Consider the following 22,155-nt stretch of genomic DNA (forward strand, 5'->3'; position numbering starts at 1 on the left):
AATGAGAAGTTAACAGGCCTTGGCCTTCTCAAGTTAAGATACATTCTAGAAACCCTTATAAAAAGATTTAAGTGAGTGCATATATAATTTAGCCTGTACATGTAATTTTGACCCTGTGTGGATTAGTGAACCTCTTGTTTTTTCAAAAGTCATTAAAGATGTATGCCATACAGTCATTCCACCCTGAAACAAGAACAGTTCAAAATAACAATTAGAAGCTTAAAATTACCATCCAATGCCCATGTTCAGTTTATGTAAACCTCTAACCACGGCTGTACCTTTATTTTCTTCACATAGTTCAGTCAACTGGAGCAAGGCTCTGACGTCTGCAGGTTCCTTGGACTGTTGCATCAGTTCTATCAATCTTACTTCGTTGGAATAAGCATCATTGGCTGAAACACAGAAATGAGAGTTAGACCATCGAAGAGTTGCTGTGAGGTCAGGATCTGATCACTGTTGGTTTCTTACAAATGGACTCAGGCTGCAAAGCATTTAATATTTCCTCCAAGTCCAACACATGAGCTCTTGTTTTCTGCAATAAGTTGTCTTTGATTTGATCACGTATACTTATTGAAAACATTGACTGTAGAGGTATTGGTATAAAGATCTATCACCTCTCACATTTTAACTGGGCATTCTAAGCATCGCTGCAAACTGCCATATCAGGAGGTAATAACATTTTTAACTGAAAACACTTGCATTTTACTGCTGTGATGATCTGCCATATAAAAGGCCAAATGTCAGCCCGTCTGATTATGCATAGGCAGTGGAAGATCCACATTTTGATTTATAACAACCTTTCTGACAGGAACCGTAACGAGTCCTGTGGAAAGACGCCCACATAATCTGATCAGCCCAAAGCAATCTGAGTCTGCTGCATCCTGTGTGGGTGCTAAAAGGGTAATTCCGCAGCTTCATTTAGGATCTCCATCATCACTTTGGGCAGTTCAATCAAGCTTAAATCTGAAGATGCAGATGAGATCTTTCCAACCTGCTGCTTAGGGAATTTTTCCAGAACCCCACAGCATGAGAACTCTCTGGGTTTAAGAAATGTAGAAATGATCATTTTTTAAGGGTTCAACAGGTCACATTTACAAAAGAAAAAATGTAAATAATTAACCATAATAATGTAGAAATTCAATAGTGAAAATAAGTTCCTCCAGAAAACAGCACTTCCAGGATTACTCCGCAGGTTGATTGTCATAGATGCCTGAGAATGCTGGTGCCTCTAACTGGAAAAATAAGATTTTTTCTAACTCAACTTTTTGTTATTGATATTCTAAAAGCAATAATAACAGTAGTAAAAACTTAGCCAGTGTTGTGTCTACATAATATAACAGACAACTAACAAATGAGCAGTTTTAAATTGTATCTTTAGGCTCTTTGTTACAAGCAAACACAATTTCTTCCAATTTATTTAGTTGAAGCTAGAAAAAATGCAAAAGCTAACACAGTTTGACAGATATGAAATAGCATTTTTTCACCAACAAGAAGATTCCTAAAGAGCTATTAGCTGACAATTTTGCATATCTATGCATGGTGTGCAGTGCGCCATTAAATATTTTTGAGGATGGTGGACAATTTGAGGACAAAAAAGAAGTAGCAGGCCTAAAAAAACTACCTACAGCAGTTGAACATTTGAGAAATGGGAAATAATCCAGCAAGGATGTGACACAGGACCTGAGAGATGCATCTGGCCTTTCAGTTGATCCATCTACTGTTCACTGAAGCCTCATCAGAAATTGTGTCAGTGGAAGGGTTGCTGTCAAGAAGTAAGTAAGGGAAATAGACATTAAAGGCTGGTGTATGCATTACACCAGTTTTTACTGAATTTCAGTAAAAACTGGTGTAATGAAGTGATGAATCCAAATTTGATACTTGTGGTTCAATCATCATCAGTGTACATGGAGGAGGTCAGGAGAGAGCTAAAACATGGTGGAGGCTCTGTCATAGTTTGGGGCTCTATTTAAACCAGTGTTGATGAAATTATGATCGGAGAAACGTACCATCAGATTTTAGCCCATCTTACAATACCATATGGAAAACACCTGATTGTCAAAGGCATCAATTTCTCAGGTGGACAATGATCCCAAACACACTACCAACACAGTAAAAGCATATCTGGATAGAAAAATACATTGTGGAAGACTGTTAGTCGTGGATTGGCCTCCCCAGAGCTCTGACCTCAACATTATTGAAGCAGTAAATGGTAAATGGTAAATGGCCTGTATTTATATAGCGCTTTACTAGTCCCTAAGGACCCCAAAGCGCTTTACATATCCAGTCATCCACCCATTCACACAGACATTCACACACTGGTGATGGCAAGCTACATTGTAGCCACAGCCACCCTGCGGCGCACTGGCAGTAGAGAATCATCTTAATAGAAAATTGAACAAAATGCAGAAACATCCAAAGAAGACCTTTGAATGTCCTTTAAGAAGCCTGGAGAATTGTTCCTGAGGACTGTTTAAGGAAATTATAAGAAAGCTGCCTCAGAGAGTTCAGACTGTGCTGAAAGGTTGTCACACTAAATATCAACTTTCAAGCCCAGAATTATTTAAACTCTGTTTTCCCTGATATACTGCATTACTATGTATGTTTGCACATTTCAATAAATCATTGCACATATTTCCTCTTTTCAAGAGTTCAAAAGCTTTGCACAGTACTGTTTAATAGTACGTAAGTATGATATAATATATATATTAGATCTAGAAGCGGCACAGTGATGGACTGCATAGTTTCAATATGCAGAAGTAATACTGGTCCACATAGAAGAAAAACTCAATGATTAAAAGTGGGTCTTAAACTGACAGGTCATCATAAAAATGTAGTTTTATTTTTCTGAAATATTTTCTGTCGGGGTAGAAAAGGAGCAACAGTGCGCTGATACTTCACCCAAATCTTTGGAAAAGCCACATAGCAAAAAGAATTATGCGGGGAACAGCACCCTCTGGAGGTTATAAGGCAGAACTACAATTTATATCTGGTATTTGGTCAAGTGGTGAGTTTAAATATTCCGTGTATTTATTATTTCATGTACGTATACATTTGTCTTTTCATAGTTTAGTGTCATTTTATATCTGTATTGTGTGTTTACTTTTGTTTTTCCATCAATTTGTGCTACTTTGTAATCTTTTAAAAATCTTTTTCCATTTTTGCACCATTTTACATTACTAATGGAAGACTACCACACTTTGTGGTTCTTTTGATCCTTTTTGCTAATATAGTGTTAGTTCGCATCATTTTCTGTCTCTTTATTTGCTTATTACATTAACTCATAAACTGTTGGCTGAAAGTAGAGGAATGTGTGACTCATGACTGTACCAGCTTCTAGTTTTGTCCATCATCTTTATTTATGTATAGGTTTTACTTATTGCTATTGTTTAGTTTACTTGTAGCACATAAATTATGAATATTCAGTAGCTGTAAGTAAATAGGGGGGATGGGGGGACACCACTATTAATGAAAACTTTAAATACTTAGCTATTATTTGGTAATTTAAATAGTAAAAACTGTGTTACCTGTTTGGAAACAAAAAATGTTTTAAAACTGCTAGCTGCCATTTGAGTGATTAAAAGGTAAAAGTCACATGGGTGCTCATATTCATGTAAGGGTGACTGCTCCTGTCTCGTTAGTTGGAAGACTTCTGATCAGGGAACAAAATGTGTATTAAAACAGATCACTGGTACATAGAAAGTGGCATACAAAAAACCTCCAAAACAGCAACGTTTGCTCACACACAACAGAAGAATACCTTGTAGTTGGTGTTGCTTTAATCCCTGGAGATTTACACAACATGTGGGCGGAATTTACAGAGGAAAGTATGCGGGTAGAGTTTAAAGTCCACCAGAGGGGCCAGGTGCACCTGCAGACTCAAACTCTGTGCTTTCTGACCACTTTTTTTCTGAAAGCAATGAAAATCTGCTGGATTAAAGGCCTTTTTGTGTTTTCACATGTGCCCTTACTTCTGAGTTTTCCATGTCTGCAAGAATATTATGATGAAGTGGATCTCTTCCACTCATTTCCACATTAATCCTCCTCCTTTTTATTTCTGACTCCACTAGAGTAGCTAAAAAACATATTTATTATTGGTTACTCATTTATCTCAGCAGACGCCCATTTGGGAAGAATGCATTACACTGAGAGTTGCTATTTTATACACTGTAGGTTATCTAAACTACAGGAGAAGTGCAATGTTCTTCAAGACATTTCTGCTCTGTTGTTCTGCATTTTTGCCTTTGCTCCTGTGAATGTTACTCCTAAGCTATTACATTAGGGATATCTGCTGCCTTTGACTTCACAGAGACTTTCTAGCGCCTGATCTTTGGCTCACATACTCATAAATATTTTGAACCTTTGGCTATGTTTAATATAAATATCCACCGTTCTACGGCATTTAAGAAAATATGGAAGAACATAAAGGAGGATGAAAGGCCTTACTCCCCTGGCAGCCCTTCAGTGTGCTGAAATCAGAGTATATGTTTGTAGATTATCTATTACCCTATCAGGAGTAAGTGTTCTTTCCTCCTGCATGTGCATTTACAATTTAATGCACAAACTTATAGTCTACGCCCACGTGTGACACCCCGCCTTAAACCCCGCCTCCTCTTCCTGGCTGCAGTCAACGGATCCAGTCGATGTCCATTAATTTAGGCCTTTACTAAAATTCACGAACAACAAGGAGAAGCGGTGGAAATAATCGTCAAGAATAAGAGAGAGAAACTTGTCTCCACAAAGCGAACAGGTGGAACTTTGTCACACCCTGTTGGAACTAATTCAGGAGAAAATCGTCTCTTCGTGATGTACGTTTCGAAGGTAACAGAGGACAGCGGTTATTTTTACATGTGGTACTTGAACGCAGCACGCTTCTATTAAACCAGTAGTTCCCAATTTTTTTTTGCTGGACCCCCCTTTGTTTTACAAGAAAAATATCCCCCCCCCCCCCTCCCCCCGCTCACGCACACACGCACGCACAAACACATCCTCCAACCACACGCACCCGTATTTTTCTCCATTGCGGTTTATTTCACACCTCAAACATTTAGTAAACAATTAAGCAAATACAAGTAATCTGCAGGTAGTAAGAAAATAAACTACTAACTCTTTTACGCTGCGTCCGCACGTACACCGGTGATTTTGAAAACGCAGCTGTTTCGTCCACACGTAAACGGCGTTTGGAATCACCGAAAACTGAGATTTTTAAAACTCCTTTTTTGGGTTTATGTGTGGACGAGGAATACAAAGTTCGTCACGCAACATTAAAGGTGTGTGCCTTTTTCTACGTCACGCTGTGCGCCACGTTATTGTTTACAGGAGATGAATTGCAGAATGATAGATAGTCAGATTAACAATATTTTGTCTCTATCTTCAGGTTTTACACATGCAGTTACTGTCCCTCTATTTAGAAAGGCAGAGGCGTCACGGTGTAATTATTTTACATGTAGTTGGTTTTTTTCCCTGTGTAATAATATTCAACATTGCTATCAATACATTTTTCAAAAAATGCCTCTCTGTGCAAAATGGGTTTAAAAACATAAACAGCTGTGGGATACTGTCTGTCTCTGATTTGAACCGAGGGAACAAATCGTGGCAGGATCAGCCTGATATTATTTGTATCCCACTGTAACTTTACTGTATAAAGAGCTAATATCTCCAAAATGTCAGGAGTGGTTATTTATTACAGCAAGTCTTTGTGTACTAAAAATCAAGAATGTGGGATACTGTTTGTCCGTGATTTGAAGAGCCCAGCGCTGCTCCCGACGCAGGGAAAACCAATTCTGCAGGGGAGACCTAATTGGCACTTGTGCAGGTGAAACCAAACGGAAGATATGCTTCACCATATTTTCTAGTCTTTGGCTTAGAATGAAATTGGCTTGGGAACATATTCAGCTATGCTTCATCTCCTGCTTTGCGTTTGTGTAGGCGCCCCATGCTAGCAGTGTCCAAGCGTTGTTTTGTTTTTCCCTGTTCATGCCGCGCCGCCCCCGGGTGCGGGCCCCACACTTTGGGAAGGTCTGTATTAAACTGAGATTGGTTTTTAATATAATTAGGGGAGTTTACTTGGGTGGTGGCCCAACCGCTGACTTTTAGGGTGTAGTTGCACGCTGGGTCTTGGGGTCCTGGCTACATTCGGCTAAGCTAGCACGGACCTGCAGCCGAACTTTAACAGATAAAACGCTACCTTCAGTTAGGGTGAAAAGTTTATCGTGTTTCTACTTGTCAGACACAGAAATGAGCTGAGGTGTTTTAGCCTTAGCAGAGGGGCTCTGTGGTCTGTTAGTAGGCCTCACCCTCAGCAGCGTACTCCTACCAGCCGCAGGTGGATTTCTGCCTGACTGCTTTCTGTTTCCAGTGCAAGAAGGAAACAGCTCAGGCTTCCATCTGTAATTGAGACAACATGACTGTGTATTTCCTGTACGAAGTGTAGTTGGATGAGTTAAACACCTGGAGTCATCCAGCCAAAGCAATGGGTAGTGCTCAAGGGACCAGGGGCGGATCTAGAGAAATTTTCTTAGGGTGGCATGAGGGTGGCAAAGAAATCAAATGGGGTGGCAAAATCGAAGCCCTTTTTTCCCCCCAAACACATGTGCAGGTTGTTACATATGGTTAAAATGATTCAAATGCAGTAAGTATACGCATTTTTCATATAAATATAGTCTACAACTTAATTACTGTCTGTAGCCCACATAATTAAACACTTTAGTTACATAAAACATGTGAGTTTTGATGCTATGTACTGTATAGCCTGTATAATAAATAAATATGTAGCCCAATAAGTATAAAATCCAGAAAGCTACACAACATTGAGTGGTTCATTTACAAACACACGTCTAAGTTTCACTGTTTTTTGTTAGAAAACAATCACATTGTTACATGTTAAATTACACAAAATGCCAGAAATCTGCACTGTCATGAACAAAAATTTAAACCTAATTTTTCATGATTGGTTGGATTAACCCACTGAGGTCTGAAATACAACCGGCCATTTTTGACTCCTTTTGAGTTTACGTTTGTATTTCACCATCAGATTGTTTCATTTTATTTTTTTCCCCTTGTCTTGTTTGGTATCTTTTCAGCTCAATTGAATTTAGTTGTTTTTTTTCACTGACATACTGCATTAGTACTACTATTACTATTAATAGTACTATTACTGATCTGAAATCACACAAAGAACTTAAAATCCTAGTTGTATTTTTTTACTGTAAAAAAAACCCCACAGACATGTTGGGTAAATTTTTATAACTTGAAATGCAAATATAATATAATTGTACATTTTGTAAACATGCAACTATTTATCTAAAAATGCAGCCAATACACCTGCTGTTTTTTTCATTTTGTGTAAGAATTTAAAAATATTACTAAAACTAAAATGAGAGAACAATCAGGTGTCGCACTATATGCACCACAAATGATGTGTGCCAGTAAAAAAAAGTTTGTCCACCAAAAGACAGAACAGCACAGGGATAAACCTGCAGGCCTGACAACAGGAGGTGTATCACTCCGCTGGTTTTCTACTCAGTGTTTACGTTGCAAATGTGCCTTTGTGACATTCATTAGTGCCCTCACTGACACACAAAACAAAACAACGACTACACAACAGAACAACTACACAACACAACACACTAAGTAAACACTCCACACTAAACGTCACAACTCTCCCACATCTAAAAACTCTCTCTCTCTCCCTTGCTCTGTCTCGCTGCCGTTACCGTCACTCCTAAAACTTTTCCCTCTTCCTAAACAATCAAATCCCACGTGTTGACTTATTTTTTTTAATTGGTCGACATGGTGCATTTTTCCACCAATAAGAAAGAGGTGGCTTTTTTTCTTTCTTTACTGTTTTCGCGCTGTCCTTAGAAAACGCTTAAAACACACACACACAAAAACATGACGACAGTATTTAGAAAAAAGCGTGGCTTATATACATTATCATAACTGGATTTACTGGCCTGTAATTAAAATTTAAAAACTTTAAAGTCTGAACTTTCAATGTGGGCTGAAATAGAGAGTCAGCGTGGCTGCAGCTTGTTGCTATGTCAGCTTACATCAGTCATGTGATTTGGAGGTGCAGTGTCCACAGAGGGTTAATAACAGTCACCTTCCTTCCATTTCCAGAGTGTAACATCCAACCACCTGTGTAAAAAGCGAAATTCCCATGGTGTTAATGAACTTTGGCCATCAGTCCAGAACATGAACTTTGAACATGAACCATGAACATGAACTTTACCCTGTCTGTGTTACTCAGTTGTCACAGTTTCTCTCCACAGACTGTTCTCAGCCATGACCCAGGTCGTTCCTCCGATCCTCTCCGTCACCCCGAGTCGGGCTCTGGTTGATGAGAAGTTTAAAGTGTTGGTGGAGAATCTTCCTCCGGGATATCCGGTAACCGTCCGCTCCCTCCATAACTCCGAGGACAAGCACGACTGGGAGGCTTACGGGCACTACGTCAGTGACCACAGTGGCGTCGTGTCAGGTGGGCTTCTTTGTTTTCCTTTTTTTTTTAAACTTACCAATACAAAAAAAAAAAAAACCCAAGTACCTGAAAAGAATAATAAAGTAAACCATTGAACAGATGCATAAGAAGCTGACGTTAAAAATTATATTTGTACATTCACACATAATTGCTATAATCAAAGTCATATTTAGTTTGCCGTTTATGAAGCAGGAAGCATTGAATCCATTCCAGCTCCTTTGGTGTAAATCAAAGTGATGACAGGTAATCTGGAGATGGATACCTGCAGCTCATTTAGGTTGCACAGGTAGTCCAGCTGAAGGCTTCCTGTGTCCCAGAGTCTGACATAATACAACAGATGTACTCCAGTGGGATTTTTGTTTGGTTTTTTTTCCTCTACATAATCTTTAAATTCAACCAAATACTTTTTGGTCTTACTTTTGGTATTACTATTACTTTTATTACATTTTTTTTTTAATTTTTAACTAAAATCAGCGAGTGTTGTTGAAAAAGGTGTTTTACTTTTGATGTTTTTGTTGCACATGTTCTATTGAACTGTAAATGACATAATAAAATGTTATCTCACTTTTAATAAAGCAAATAAAGCGAAAAATAAATTGCTCCCCCCCCCCCCCCCCCCCCCCTTGCAGTATCAGAAGACTTAAGTTACGGAGGCACATACACAGGAAAAGAGCCCATGGGTTTGCTGTGGAGCATGCGGCCCGTCCCGGGCAGCCGCCCAGGCCTCAGGTAACACATTCAATCTTCTAGTAAATCTCGTAGCATGGCTCTATAAATGACTTTTAATTACTAATTACTCAAAATTTGTACTCCAGGCTTTTTCCCCAGTGACATCATCGGTCTGCATTAAATCCCAAACAGCAAAGGTAGTCTGGACATACTTCTGTCCAGATGTGTTACATATCTAGATAGAAATTTGACGACTAATCTGCCAATTTTTCTCTGATTAATCGATTAGTCAACAATTATTTCAATAACTCTTATCACCTTTTCTTGTGGGCAAACCTCCTGTTCTAGGCTCCAGTACCTCACCTGCTTAAGACTGCCCATTTGTGAATATCACCCTGTTGTCTCATCCCACAGCAAATTAAAACAATCACTCATATGAATTTGAAAATAATCAAACGTATTTTTAACATTATTCAACAGGACTCTCAGATTAAAAACGAAATAAATACAAATGTTAGGTAATAAAGATTAAAGTGCTAGAAGTATTTAAAAAATAAAAATGCTAAATGGAACCTAAATGGGTTCTGCACATAAGTTCAGTTAAAGCTTCAAATTAAATAAAAAAGATTTTATTTTCCGGTCCAAAATAAAAAGTTTCCAGATAATTCAGTTCATGAATTCACGATTGCAGTATATGCTCTGGAGTGACGCTTGCTTTTGAGATGATGTTCCCAGCTGCTGATAACCATGCTGAAGATGCTCTCGGTAATGACTTCAGCTATTTGAGACATGCAAGAGCCTATGAGCTGTAAGACAGTGTAGTTACTCCTGTTTAATGGTTTACTATCACATTTCACTCATTAGCTAACAAAACTGAACTGTTTTGCTGCTTGCACTTCGCTCTTTGTTAGTATTGAGTGCAGTCTTGGCATATGATATAGGGAATACTTCCCCCATAGCTTCCTGGAGTGTATTGCAGTTACAAAAACACATTTACCCGATTTGAAAATATAACGCATCAACAAATTTTTATAGTCAACATAATCTATTATCGCAACTAATCGTTGCAGTCGTAGTGTGTTATCTGGCTTCATCGATGGATAAAGTTGTGGGTCATCTGCATAGCAGGAAAAATGCATGCTACGCCTTCTAATGATACTGCCTAAAGGAAGCATTTAGAGTGTAAATCTAATCAATGTGAAAACAGTCCCCACTTCTGGCAATCCAGTTATTGTGGCGTGAGTGAACTTATCAAAAGTTCCATGGCGATCTGCTGCACCTCCCCTGTCTCTGTGGCTGCCGTGCTCTGTCAGAAAATGACTAATTGCTGATGCAATACCTCTTGACAGTCCATTGATTTAGCATTGTGGCCTCACTCAATCCATTCGACAGCAAGTCAGCTACTTTGTTTGTTTTGTTATCTTGTTCTTAAGTGATGACGTATGAACCCTGCTTCCAGGTCCAAATTACTCTGCGTTTATTAAGGCTGTAGTGTTTTTAACATGTTTTAATGTTTTGTATCTTCTTCTATTTAATCTGAACAAGCCCCTAAAAAAAGTCAGTGATCACTTTCAGCCTCTCAGTTTTTGTTACCACTGTTCATTTTAATGCTCAGTTTTTAAAGCCTTACGATGTAACCACAGCCCAGCCTATGCAGCAGTATATTAATGACTAACCTCGAGTTGTGGATGGATTATTACTACAAACAAAAAAATCAATGGGAAGGGACATCTGAAGATGTCCATGTAGTAAGGTCTAAGATATGATGGGGCCTGATCATTCAGGACTTAATATATGAAGAGAAGGATTTTAAACAACTCTAAATGCCACAGGAACAAGAAGCTAATACAGTTAAATCTTCAGGGATCCTTGGTAGTTCTTATAAATGACGAGTCTTCCTCACACACAGAGTTCCACAGCAGGTGGCTCTCTCCATAGCAATCACAATAATGCCATGCTTTGTGATAGTATTGCCTAAGGGAAGCAAGTATTATGTAAATAATCTAAGGAGCTTGAAATGAAAAGAGCACAGTCCAGAGATGGCAAATTATTATCCGTTGTATCTTCCCTAGGGCTTAATACTCACCACCATTTGATCTTAGAACTGAAGAAGCTTCATGGATGAGAGGTGAAACATCTTCAGCACACCTAAAGAAGTTCAGCTGCTTTTCTTCCCAAACTCCTTAGATTACCATGATCTGGATGACAGAGAACATACACAGACCTCTAAAGTAAATAGTATTGGTCCTACTACAGAACCCTGTTGAACTCCATAACTAACTTTTGCTTGTGTAGGCTACTTTTTGTTTAATCTGTCAGGTAACTCATGTCATTATTGGCCAGGTTAAGGAAGATGAATGTGTGCACACCCATGCTGGTCACCATCTCGGTCCACAGTGGACACGAGGGCTTCAGGGACCAGGCCCCTCTAGCCTCAGTCCTCACAGAGAGATGGTACATGGCCCCTGGCATCCAGAGGATCACTAATAATGAGCAAGGAGTGCAAGGGACTCTGTTTATACCTCCAGGTACACCTACAGCACCTGTAATGACACTTTTATTCTCTTAAATACGTATTTTGTTGATTTTATTTTTTCAGAGTGGCTGGGGTTTTTCTTTCATAATGGTGAAATGTAAATTTAAAAAATCCGTTCTGCTTTTCCTTAAAATATATTCTCATATTAAACATGGCTAAAGGTAAAAAAAATAAAAAATAAAAAATAAAAAAATCAGCCTGTGTACAAGTAACATGTAAAAAAAAAAAAAGCAAAAGCTCAGGCTTCAAGCTTCAAGCTGATCTAAATGCTGTGGCATTGAAACATGCGGGCAGGGCTTGTGTGCCTGGTGTGACCATATTAGTGAATTCCTCTCTTTCTGACAATATACAGATCCAAGAGTAGGAAAAAAAATCCACCTGATGTCTGAGTTTTTAGCTCACAAGGATGACTTGAACCAAAGTAATTTTGTCCTGTTTGTCTGACTTCAGGTCCTGGACCGTTTCCTGGGCTGCTGGATATGTGGGGAGGTGGTGGAGGGCTGCTGGAGTATCGTGCTGCCTTGCTCGCGTCTCACGGTTATGTTTCTTTGGCGCTGGATTACCTCGGATTTGACCAGGAGTCTGAAAATTTGGAATTGAAATACTTTGAGGTTTGTGTGACAGGTCACCATCCAAAATTATGAATTAAGGCGTTCCAATCACTTTCATGGCCACAGGTGTATAAAATCAACCAGCTAGGCATGCACACTGCTTAATTAATAAAAGAAAATGGGTTGCTCTTAGGATCTCAGTGAATTCCAGCATGGTACCATTATAGGATATCACAAGTCCAGTTGTGAAATTTCCTTGCTACTTAAATATTTCACACTCAACAACCGCAACTTAGCCATAAAGTGGCAGGCCTCATGAAATCACAGAGTGGGGTCAGCAGATGCTGTGGCACCAAGGTTGCCAACTTTCTGCAGAGAGGGGATGGCCCCTTCTTGATCCTACGTGACTGTGCACCAGTGCACAAAGTAAGGTCCATAAAGACATAGAAGAACTGGACTGGCCTGCACAGAGTCCTGGCCTCAACCTGAAAGAACACCCCTGGAATGAATCGGAGCGAAAACTGTGAGCCAAGCCTTCTTGTCCAACATCAGTGTTTGACCTCACAAATGTGCTTCTGAAAGAGTGGTCAGAAAATTCCCATTGTCCCCTCTGACCATTAGACTTTTCTCCAGAAGGCATTTGTCTTGTTCATGTGGGCAGCTGCAAATTTCATTTGTTGGACTTGGACCCATTCTTTCCAGTATTGGTCAATTCAGTGAGTGCTGTCAAACAAATCCGTTTTAGGCTGCAAAGATAAACTATCAGTTGTAGTTAATCATGATAACTTACGAGAAGTTAAAAGGTCTTGACTTTGTCAAGTTAAAGGACACTCGAGAACTTTCAGGTCCACTTAAAAAGATTGAAGTAAGTGTATGTATGTATAGAAAACCCAAAATAAATTCAAACTTGTGCACCCATTTATTATTGTTTAAAGTCACGCATGTTGTACAATGATTCAACTCTGGCAAAAGAACAGTTCAAAGAATTCATTAAAAGCCCAAAATTACTCTGACATTCATGTCCATGATGAGTGTTTGTAAACTCCTCATTACATCTGTACTTATTATTTAATATTCTAATATTCTGATCTCTTCAGACGGCGTTTAATATTATTAAGGACCATCCTCAAGTGATGTCAGACAGAGTTGGAATTTTTGGTCTTTCTCTCGGTTCACTTGTTGCTGTCACCTTGGCAGCCTACAGCACCATTACCAAGGTCAGAGTGCGAGGGAAATGACTTCAATTTCCTCTTCTTTTACCTTTAAAGTAGACCTTAACCCACTGACCTCTTTCTTACTCCAACTGAGGTATAAATCAAATTTCGTAATTTGTCATTTCATTCCAGCCTTGTTGTATTGTTTGTATCAGCTCCAACCACTATTATCCAGCACAGGGGAGCACAGTCGCATCCAGGTTTGAAGGAGTAACCAGGTGGGTCCGTGTTTGTCGGTCCATTAAATTATTATTGCTGTTTCGTAATTACTAATATGTTATGACAGGCAGCTTTACAAGGCGCGTGTGAATGAGGACAACCAAGTGATCTGGAAAGATGTTGGTCTGGAGTTCATCACTGACCCCTCAAACATTGCCGAAGTGAGTGCTGGAATATACTGCAAACACCTGCATGTTAAATACCAATACAAGTCAGTGCTGGACCTGTTTTATTATTTGTAACATTGTTGTAAAGGTGTTTTTTGTTGACAGGTAGGCAGAATTAACTGCCCGACATTGCTGGTTAACGGCTGTGATGATCAGAACTGGCCCACAGTGGAGACGGCGGAGGATGTGAGGTCACACACACTCACACAAATGCTGTTTATGAGAGTGATGGATGTCAAGAATACTGGAAAGTTGGCAGTTCTTGTTTGAGTATTGTGAACATTGAACAAATATGAATGTGAACATTAACATACAGTTAATTTAAGGTTGACCTCTGACCCTCAGGTAGCCAGGTTGATGCGTGAAGCTGGAAAGGAACACCTGTTGAGCAGATTAGCATATCCGGACACCGGACACCTGATTGAGCCACCGTTCTCACCTCATTTTAGGGCTACGACCTTTGTCATACACAGCAGTAAAGAAAAAGGTCAGATTCCCACACCTGTACAAAGGCTTTGGCCTCACATCCTGTTTCTTACCTTCTTACAGATTCTGGTCATAATAACAAAACTTCATCAAGTACTATAATACACTGCTCAAAAAAGAGAGTATAGCATCAAGTCAAACTTTTGGGATATTGACCTGATCAGTTAAGTGGTAATTAAAGACTAAATGAAGAACGGTGTACTAGACAAGCAACAATGAGACAAACAGGAATGGCTTTACAGGTGGAGACCATGGGTATTTTATGCTCCTACTTAGTGACACCAGTTACAGGGATGTTTAATCACTCTGACCTTTTGTCTTTTTAACTTTTTTTTCAGTAAAACAGCTGCAGCTTTATAGCCTTTGTACTTTGTCATCAGTTAACTTTGGAGTTGGTACAAAAACCTCCAAGATTAAATAAGTGTATTCAGCATTAAGAGGGAACATATAGGGTATCACTGGGTGGTGTTGAGGTCTGAATCTGAGGGCAGCTCCTGTAATCACAAAGAGAAAAGCATCATCTCAAACTATCAAAGTTTATCCCTCAAATCTAAAATAATAAATAAATCTTGCCAGTCCTCACACACTGATCGGAAGTTCTGCTCTTAGGTTTTTTTTTACTTACCTCTGACAGCTGACATGGGAACTGTTCAACATAGGCAATAATTTATATGTTATCTAGTATAATATTAACCTTTGAGTGGATGGTGCTTTTTAAACAGAGGTCTGCAAAGATACCTGGGACTCTCTGATCTTAGAACTGAAGAAGCTTCTCGGGTGAGAGGTGAAGCGTCTTCAAGAAACTTAAAGAAATCTGCTTTTCTTTCCAAACTTCTTAGAGTACAATGACCTGGATGAATGAGAACCTTCACAGACAAATCGACCTCGTTTCCTCAGCGCAAATCTTGTGGAGCTTGTGTTTATCCTCAGAGCGACTGATGTCATTTAAAATTGATAAACGAGATTTAAAACGAGGGAGTAATGGACACCAAGCAGCATAGAAACAGGCTGTAAGCTGAAAGAGCCAGGCTGTAATAATCTGTTTCTAATGCTCTATTTTTCAAAGTAAGACGTGTGGCTTAGGTTGTTTAGAGGACTTTGTGCTGGGCATTGTCTTAAAATAAGATAAGATAAGATAAGATAAGATAACCTTTATTAGTCCCACACGTGGGAGATAAAAAATGGAGATAAAGAAAAATGTATTTTTATTTGCTGAGGTGGCTGTAGTGGAATCACCAATTTCTAAACTGCTAAAAACAAGTCTTTGTCTCCTAATGACATTCGGGGCATCCTGAAATAATTTATTATATCAACGTAGAACAAAACATTACAAATAAATTTACTCGAGCCTATACTCCATAACACCCGATTGATTATTTAATGATCTCCTCTGTGTTTGTCACAATCTTCACTGACTGCCTTTGACTGTCACTACAGTCACACCACTCGTCACATCGTGAGGGGAGGATATTTGGTCATTTGAGCAGATCGGTTGCAGGACTATATTACTGAGGTACACGGGTACCAGTCCATGTGCGTCATTAACTCTGTATTGAATGCAAAAAGCCCAAGTGCTCATTAAAACAAAACGTGTGCCAATAAAGTACTCTGTCCATTGATCCCTCCTTTTAAATATGTTAAATCGCATCAGTCAGGGTAAACACAAACTCCAACAGATTTGTGCTGAGGAAATGAGGCATACTTGCTTATTTTGTGCTGAATATTGTGAAACTGATTATCACCAGTTAATGTGGGCGGATTCCTGATTTTATGTTACAAAAACACAGATCTTTTTTTTCCCTTTTTTTAAAAAAAACAAACCAAAACAATAATTTCATTGTTGTATGAATGTAATTTTGATAGATATATGCATTTGCACAAGATGGAGACCTTTTTATTCCAGCATCTTTAATAAATCAAACCATATGACACACTGTCGGACAGATGACCATTCAGTGAAAATAACGAATCAACACGTGAGGCATCATTCTGAACACGGAGAGTAGAATACGTAAACAAATCTAATCGGTTAAGGTAAAAGCCTGAGCACTGACTACTCATCTTAGCTAGCTAGCTAATGACATCATTACTGATTCGCTTACAAACACACATTTGACTTAAGAAAAAAGTGCAACGGTACTGCTGGTCCTTCCTTCGATAAGTCCAGTTTGCTGCAGAAAACGTCAGGCTGACAATGGACCGTTCTTTATTTGTAGTTTGACGTGTGTGTGTGTGTGTGTGTGTGTGTGTGTGTGTGTGTGTGTGTGTGTGTGTGTGTGTGTGTGTGTGTGTGTGTGTGTGTGTGTGTGTGTTGCAGTGCTACTACTGTGGGGAGGAAAGACCAAACCTCACTCTGATGCTCAGGAGGACTCCTGGAGGAAGATTTTGAGCTTTCTGCAGTTTCACCTGTACTGTGGCCCATGTCTCAAAGCAAAGATATGAAAAGGTGCATGATGCTGCTCAAAAAATAAATACATCATGTGCCTTTTTCAACCATCCATGAATTCAAATTTTTATGGTGGGACATCAACCAAACTGTTTTTCTTGATTTGTATCTAAAAACTAATTTAGCCCATTTGAGGCCCCTTTGTTAAAGGCCCACTTTCCTCTGATTGGCTAACTTCTGGAAGCCAGCTGAGGGGTAGCACCCATAAATTTGTTAGACAATGTATGTTACAGATTTTTACAGATATCTATAATTTTCCCTGTTAACTAAAAATAGCTCACTTGCTTCCCAATAAAAAACCTGTTTGGTTAGATTTATAAAAAATTATGATGTTTTTGGGTTAAATTGTTATGGTTGAGTTTTGGTTTCCCCCGGCAATGCAATTCAAATCATGCTCTAATATGTTACAATAGCATCACTGATGCCCAGATTTGACATATTTGACAACATAGGAAAACACGACAAAAGTTAGAATATATTTTTAATTTGGATTTTTTCGAATTCCATGGATTAGACATTTTATAATTCAAGTGGCAAATAACGAGTCTCATCTGTGTTTTGTTCTGTAAGATCAACAACCTACAGTGTTAGGTTTTGTATTGCTGATTGTCATTTATGCTTAGAGTTTTATAATTAGTTTTAGATTGGTAGAGGTTTGATCCTTAATAGTCTGCAAACTTTGTGTGCATTAGAGAGCACTCTGGGAGCATGGGAGAGGTCGTACCTTGTCTTATTGTTTTATGGTAGGATAAACGTAGCTATATCTGTTTTAGGCTAAGTGCCTTTTGTTTAGATGAACTGCTGGACTTCCAGACCAGCAGGTTTAGAGAAGTCATTTATGGGGTCACACACACACACACACACACACACACACACACACACACACACAGGCAAGGTACTCTTTGTTTGTATGTAGACGTAATATGTTAATGAACCTATGTATATTCATGTAACCCCAATAAAAGCAGTGTTATGGGGGAGCGGACAAGAGCGACTGGGGTCAAGCGAAGGAACGGCGCTTGTCGTGGTTGTCTCCCTCATGCATGAGTAACACGAAGAACTTTGCCTACTTGGTGTTTAATGCTTTTTGCTGTGTAGTTGAATTGTCCTCAACGTTCCAGCGAATAGGTTTATGCTACAAACCCATCATACAGTATTAGAGAGAAAACCCCAGCTATCAAACTATCCTGTGTGAGCAAGCACTGGGCGACAGTGAGGAGGAAAAACTCCCTGTTGACAGTAATCCAGATGGTGGATGTGCTTATTGACATATTATGTACTGTCTCCCTCAGTAGATTCAATTCAATTCAATTTTATTTATATAGCGCCAAATCACAACAAAAGTCGCCTCAAGGCGCTTAGTCGCAATTAACAGCAACATTTAGATGCTGTTAAATGTTTTAGTTGTTATTATGCATTAAACAGTGTTTGTTGATCTTGAAGCTTCATTCACTCAGAGGTGTTTTTTATTTTTAATACAGGCCTCAATGTCTCTTTGTGTATACTTATATACTCAAATAACACCAAAAAAAACAACAACCTGGGGGCTGGCTTGGCCCTCGATCTTGACACCAGGAACTGACTTCCAGTGAAAGCTTTCACTAATGTCATGTTCCTTGATATACAAATGCCAAGTAACTCATCAGCCTCTCAGAATACTGAGAAATGTTAATTCAACACCAGTGAAATTACATTTATTTTATAAAATGTGATTACAGTTTAAATATGGAGGGCCCGGAGTGTCAAAATGAATTAATTAAATACGCCATTAAATAATTGTTTCATTAATTAATTAAAATTATATTTAAATGAATATTTCAATAATTAAATGCCCATTCATTTTATTTAAAACATTTAATAAATTATTTATTCAAATTTAATGTAATTAATGACACAATTCATTACGTATTTAATAAATAACACATTGATTCTTTATTTTACATTTTTATTAATTATTGAAACATTTAATTGTTTAATGATGTATTTATTTATCATTTTGCACTTCTGACCCTGCCGCTATGTTCTTGAATTTATTTTATCTGTCAGCCTCACTCGTCAAAGTCTAGATAATCAATTGCTATGACCTCGTGGTAGTGTGGACTTGGGGCAGCCAGGTATCCCAGAATGCATTTCAAAACACAAGCAGCACTAGTGGTGGTGTCTAAAATGTAAGTTTTATTAGGGCAGGTTGTCAACATAGAACATGTTTGTAGTGCTCTGATGTTTTCAGTCGCTAGCTTTGCTAACAGTCAGCTGACAGAGTGTACCAAGCTCACAGCCCCGGGACGTTTCTCGGTACTCAAGTATGCAAGTCTGTACCCGTGTTTTCACTAGTCTGTACTTCTGAACTTCAAACGGGAGTCCAGACTTCCCGAGAAAGCAGCCCAATCATTCTACAATTGGAAGGCAGTGTACTTGATGACATCACAACTCCAGAGTTTTTACTGCCATCCCCCCTTAATTTAACTGTGATTAATATTTTCAGTTGGCAAAATTTGCTTTTACATGTTATCTGTTTATAATGTCTAATAAATGGTAAATGGCCTGTATTTGTATAGCGCTTTACTAGTCCCTAAGGAACCTAAAGCGCTTTACACATCCAGTCATCCACCCATTCACACACTGGTGATGGCAAGCTACATTGTAGCCACAGCCACCCTGGGGCGCACTGACAGAGGCGAGGCTGCCGAACACTGGCGCCACCGAGCCCTCTGACCACCACCAGTAGGCAATGGGTGAAGTGTCTTGCCCAAGGACACAACGACCGAGACTGTCCAAGCCGGGGCTCAAACCGGCAACCTTCCGATTACAAGGCGAACTCCCAACTCTTGAGCGACGATCGCCCCTAAGCTTCATACAGGTCAGCACAATCACTACATGACAGAATAACAAGTTTAATCTCTCTTAATAAAAATGGTATAGAGCTATACTGCTTCTTGAATAAAAACAAACAGGTTAGGATGCTTTTATTTTTATTTTAGTAAACACTCAAACCTACAACAATAGACTTGGGAAAGAAGTGAACAAATATTTAAAACATGATCATTTCTGGAGCAGCCTTCAGGATCTGCACGTATTAACCTCCCGTTTCTATTGTGTCTCAAAATGTTTGCAGCAGACAGCATAAAGCCAAATAAATAAAGGTGTCACTTACAGACACTACACCCCAGTGACGCTGATAAGCCACTTGAGTTTTTTCAGCAAAAACATGCCGAATATTGCCCACAATCATCCCTCTTTGTGAAAGCTACTTCAGTAAACCAGCATTAATAAAGTTTTTCTTTCTTTTAAGTTTTTGTTTTTGTTTTCTTTAATGTTAATAAAGATACAATGTTATGCAGAGATGTACTTATAATAATAATTTTGTAGTCAAATCTGTTTATAGTTTTCTTCTTCCTAAGCGGAGCGTAACAGAAAATAACTTCTTTTTTTTTAAGTACTTTAAAATTCATTATATACAGATAGCAGTTTAGAACAGGATTGTTTAAGCACTAAGGGGCAATAAGAAACTACAGAAAGAGGTTGACCCTAAAGCAGGCTTCTACAGTTTTAATTGTTTTGGGGTTTTCTGAAGCGTTTCTGGATATAGACTTTAGCCAGATAAATGTTATGAATTAATTTAAATGAAACTTGTTTTGTTATCCTATGAGAGGAGTTTACCATTTCATTAAATAACTGAGCCACATGTGTAATATTATCAAGAAACCAGTATTCCAAAAAGAGGGATTTGTGTCTGTATAAAATGTCCTTATTGTTACACAAATTATGTTTATAGATGAGATTCCATGACAAAAAGGCCTGGTGAGGAAAAGCAAATATCTTAATTGTGATTTTATCAATGTCATAATTGCATATTGTTTAGATATCAACAATGGAGGGGAGGGGAATAACATTCTAATTGGAGTTGGGCTATTTTTGTAAATATTGTAGCGAATTCATCTTAAATGTATTATTTAAATAGCTAATATCTATAAAATGTAGACCACCTTTATCATATCCATTCATGAAAACAGGTTTTCTTAAATAATGAGTCCTATTTCTCCACACAAAGGTAAAGAGCATCTTGTCAGTGTCATTTAAAAGTTTTTTCTCCACATGGAGAGGCAGAGCTGCATATGTTAATCGTAATGTTCCCTCCACTTTGGTAATCAGAACTCTTCCTTTTAAGGAGGGATCCACTGGTTTAGTCTACTTTGAGTTTTCTGGATGATGGGTTCCAGATTTATGGATGCTCTTTTTTGTTGATCCTTGGTAATTATTATTCCTAAGTATAGCACTTCATTTTTAATTTGTATATTACAAATAGATGTACTGGAACATTCCTAATTTCACACTTGTTAATATTCAGATCTAAGCCAGAAGCTCTAGAGAAGACTTTTACAGATTCCAGAGCTGCAGAAATTTGGTTTGGTTTCTTCAGAAAAAGAGGAGTATCATCAGCCAGTTGAGTGATGATCAGATTTCTGTCCAGCAGAGAAATACTTTGAATTTTACTGGATCTAATATGGTCTGCTAAGAATTGGGCAACTCGTAAAAAGAGTTAGAAAGAGGCAAGGCATCCTTGTCGAATGCCTCTTGACAGATCAAATCTAATCTAGGACAAGTTCCACCGCTTAGTTTCACTGAGCTATTACCATTTCTTTATAGACTGTATAGACTTTATAGTTCAGAATAATCTAGAATGTCTAGTAATAGTCTTTTATTGTTTGTTATCTTTTAGGCATAAAACCTGATTGTGTTTCATCTATGAGGGAATTCAGGACCATTTTGAGCCTCTATGCTAGAATTAGGGGGCGCCAGTTATCTAAAAGTAACAGAAAATGATTGAGAAGCACTAATCCAGTGACTGTTGAAACATTTTCCCTGTCACGTGTCCTAGAAGTCATCAAACCTGTTCTGACAAAACGTCCTACTTTGGCAAAACGGCCTACCGTAAGTAGTTTATGCACATTTCTGCTGTCACAGAGTAATTCCAGCACAAATGTAAGTAGGTATGACGGTTTGCCACTTAACTTTGCCCATCAGAGTAGGCTTGTAGCTCACATTCATAAAGCCAGGACGGTTTGCCACTTCATTTATATAAGTATGCTTGTAGGTCACATTGTCAAAGGTAGCATGGTTTGGCACGTAATTTTACCCATCAGAGTATTTTTCTAGCTCTTATTAACAAAGGTAAGATGATTTGCCACTGAATTCTAGCTGTAAAATTATGCTTCTAGCTCAGGGGTGTCAAACTCCAGGCCTCAAGGGCCGGTGTCCTGCAGGCTTTAGATCTCACCCTGGGTCAACACACCTGAATCACATGATTAGTTCATTACCAGGCCTCTGGAGAACTTAAAACATGTTGAGGAGGTCTTTTAGCCATTTAAATCAGCTGTGTTGGATTAGGAC

At 38.6% G+C, this 22,155-nt stretch overlaps 1 protein-coding gene and 1 long non-coding RNA gene across 7 annotated transcripts; one reads left to right on the forward strand and one right to left on the reverse strand.

Annotated features, from left to right (window-relative positions):
• Window positions 1–94: 94 nt before the first annotated feature.
• LOC146555455 (uncharacterized) lies at window positions 95–5,229 on the reverse strand. The gene is made up of 3 exons (XR_014889119.1): window positions 5,105–5,229; window positions 279–392; window positions 95–183 (listed from the first exon to the last, which is right to left on the reverse strand). It is a non-coding gene; the product is annotated as an uncharacterized LOC146555455 (long non-coding RNA).
• Window positions 4,614–17,824, forward strand: LOC146555456 (acyl-coenzyme A thioesterase 1-like). 6 transcript variants are annotated; one of them, XM_085251060.1, is made up of 11 exons: window positions 4,614–4,818; window positions 8,258–8,476; window positions 9,106–9,205; window positions 11,489–11,673; window positions 12,132–12,292; window positions 13,330–13,449; window positions 13,579–13,664; window positions 13,733–13,826; window positions 13,938–14,018; window positions 14,178–14,319; window positions 16,636–17,824. In XM_085251060.1, the coding sequence occupies exons 2-11, from the start codon at window positions 8,284–8,286 to the stop codon at window positions 16,758–16,760; spliced, it is 1,287 nt and encodes a 428-aa protein (XP_085107186.1). In that variant the 5' UTR covers window positions 4,614–4,818; window positions 8,258–8,283; the 3' UTR covers window positions 16,761–17,824. The 6 variants fall into 6 exon arrangements, with proteins under 6 accessions (XP_085107186.1, XP_085107184.1, XP_085107187.1 ...); XM_085251058.1 differs by having other exon boundaries at window positions 8,271–8,476; XM_085251061.1 differs by having other exon boundaries at window positions 4,614–4,805; window positions 8,271–8,476.
• Window positions 17,825–22,155: the final 4,331 nt, after the last annotated feature.

The sequence above is a fragment of the Mchenga conophoros genome, linkage group LG17 (assembly GCF_057382185.1).
Source record: "Mchenga conophoros isolate Kocher_MC1m ecotype Shallow Benthic linkage group LG17, M_conophoros_male_GT1.1, whole genome shotgun sequence".
Classification (NCBI taxonomy): Eukaryota; Metazoa; Chordata; class Actinopteri; order Cichliformes; family Cichlidae; genus Mchenga; species Mchenga conophoros.

What these genes read in the sequence shown, in the direction of transcription:
- LOC146555456 (XM_085251056.1), top strand. Translation starts at nt 5,661, where the DNA reads ATGTCAGGAGTGGTTATTTATTACAGCAAGTCTTTGTGTACTAAAAAT. An exon ending in GGCAGCCGCCCAGGCCTCAG is followed by an intron (nt 9,206 to 11,488) that starts GTAACACATTCA and finishes ATTATTGGCCAG; the next exon opens with GTTAAGGAAGATGAATGTGT. An exon ending in AGGTTTGAAGGAGTAACCAG is followed by an intron (nt 13,665 to 13,732) that starts GTGGGTCCGTGT and finishes ATGTTATGACAG; the next exon opens with GCAGCTTTACAAGGCGCGTG.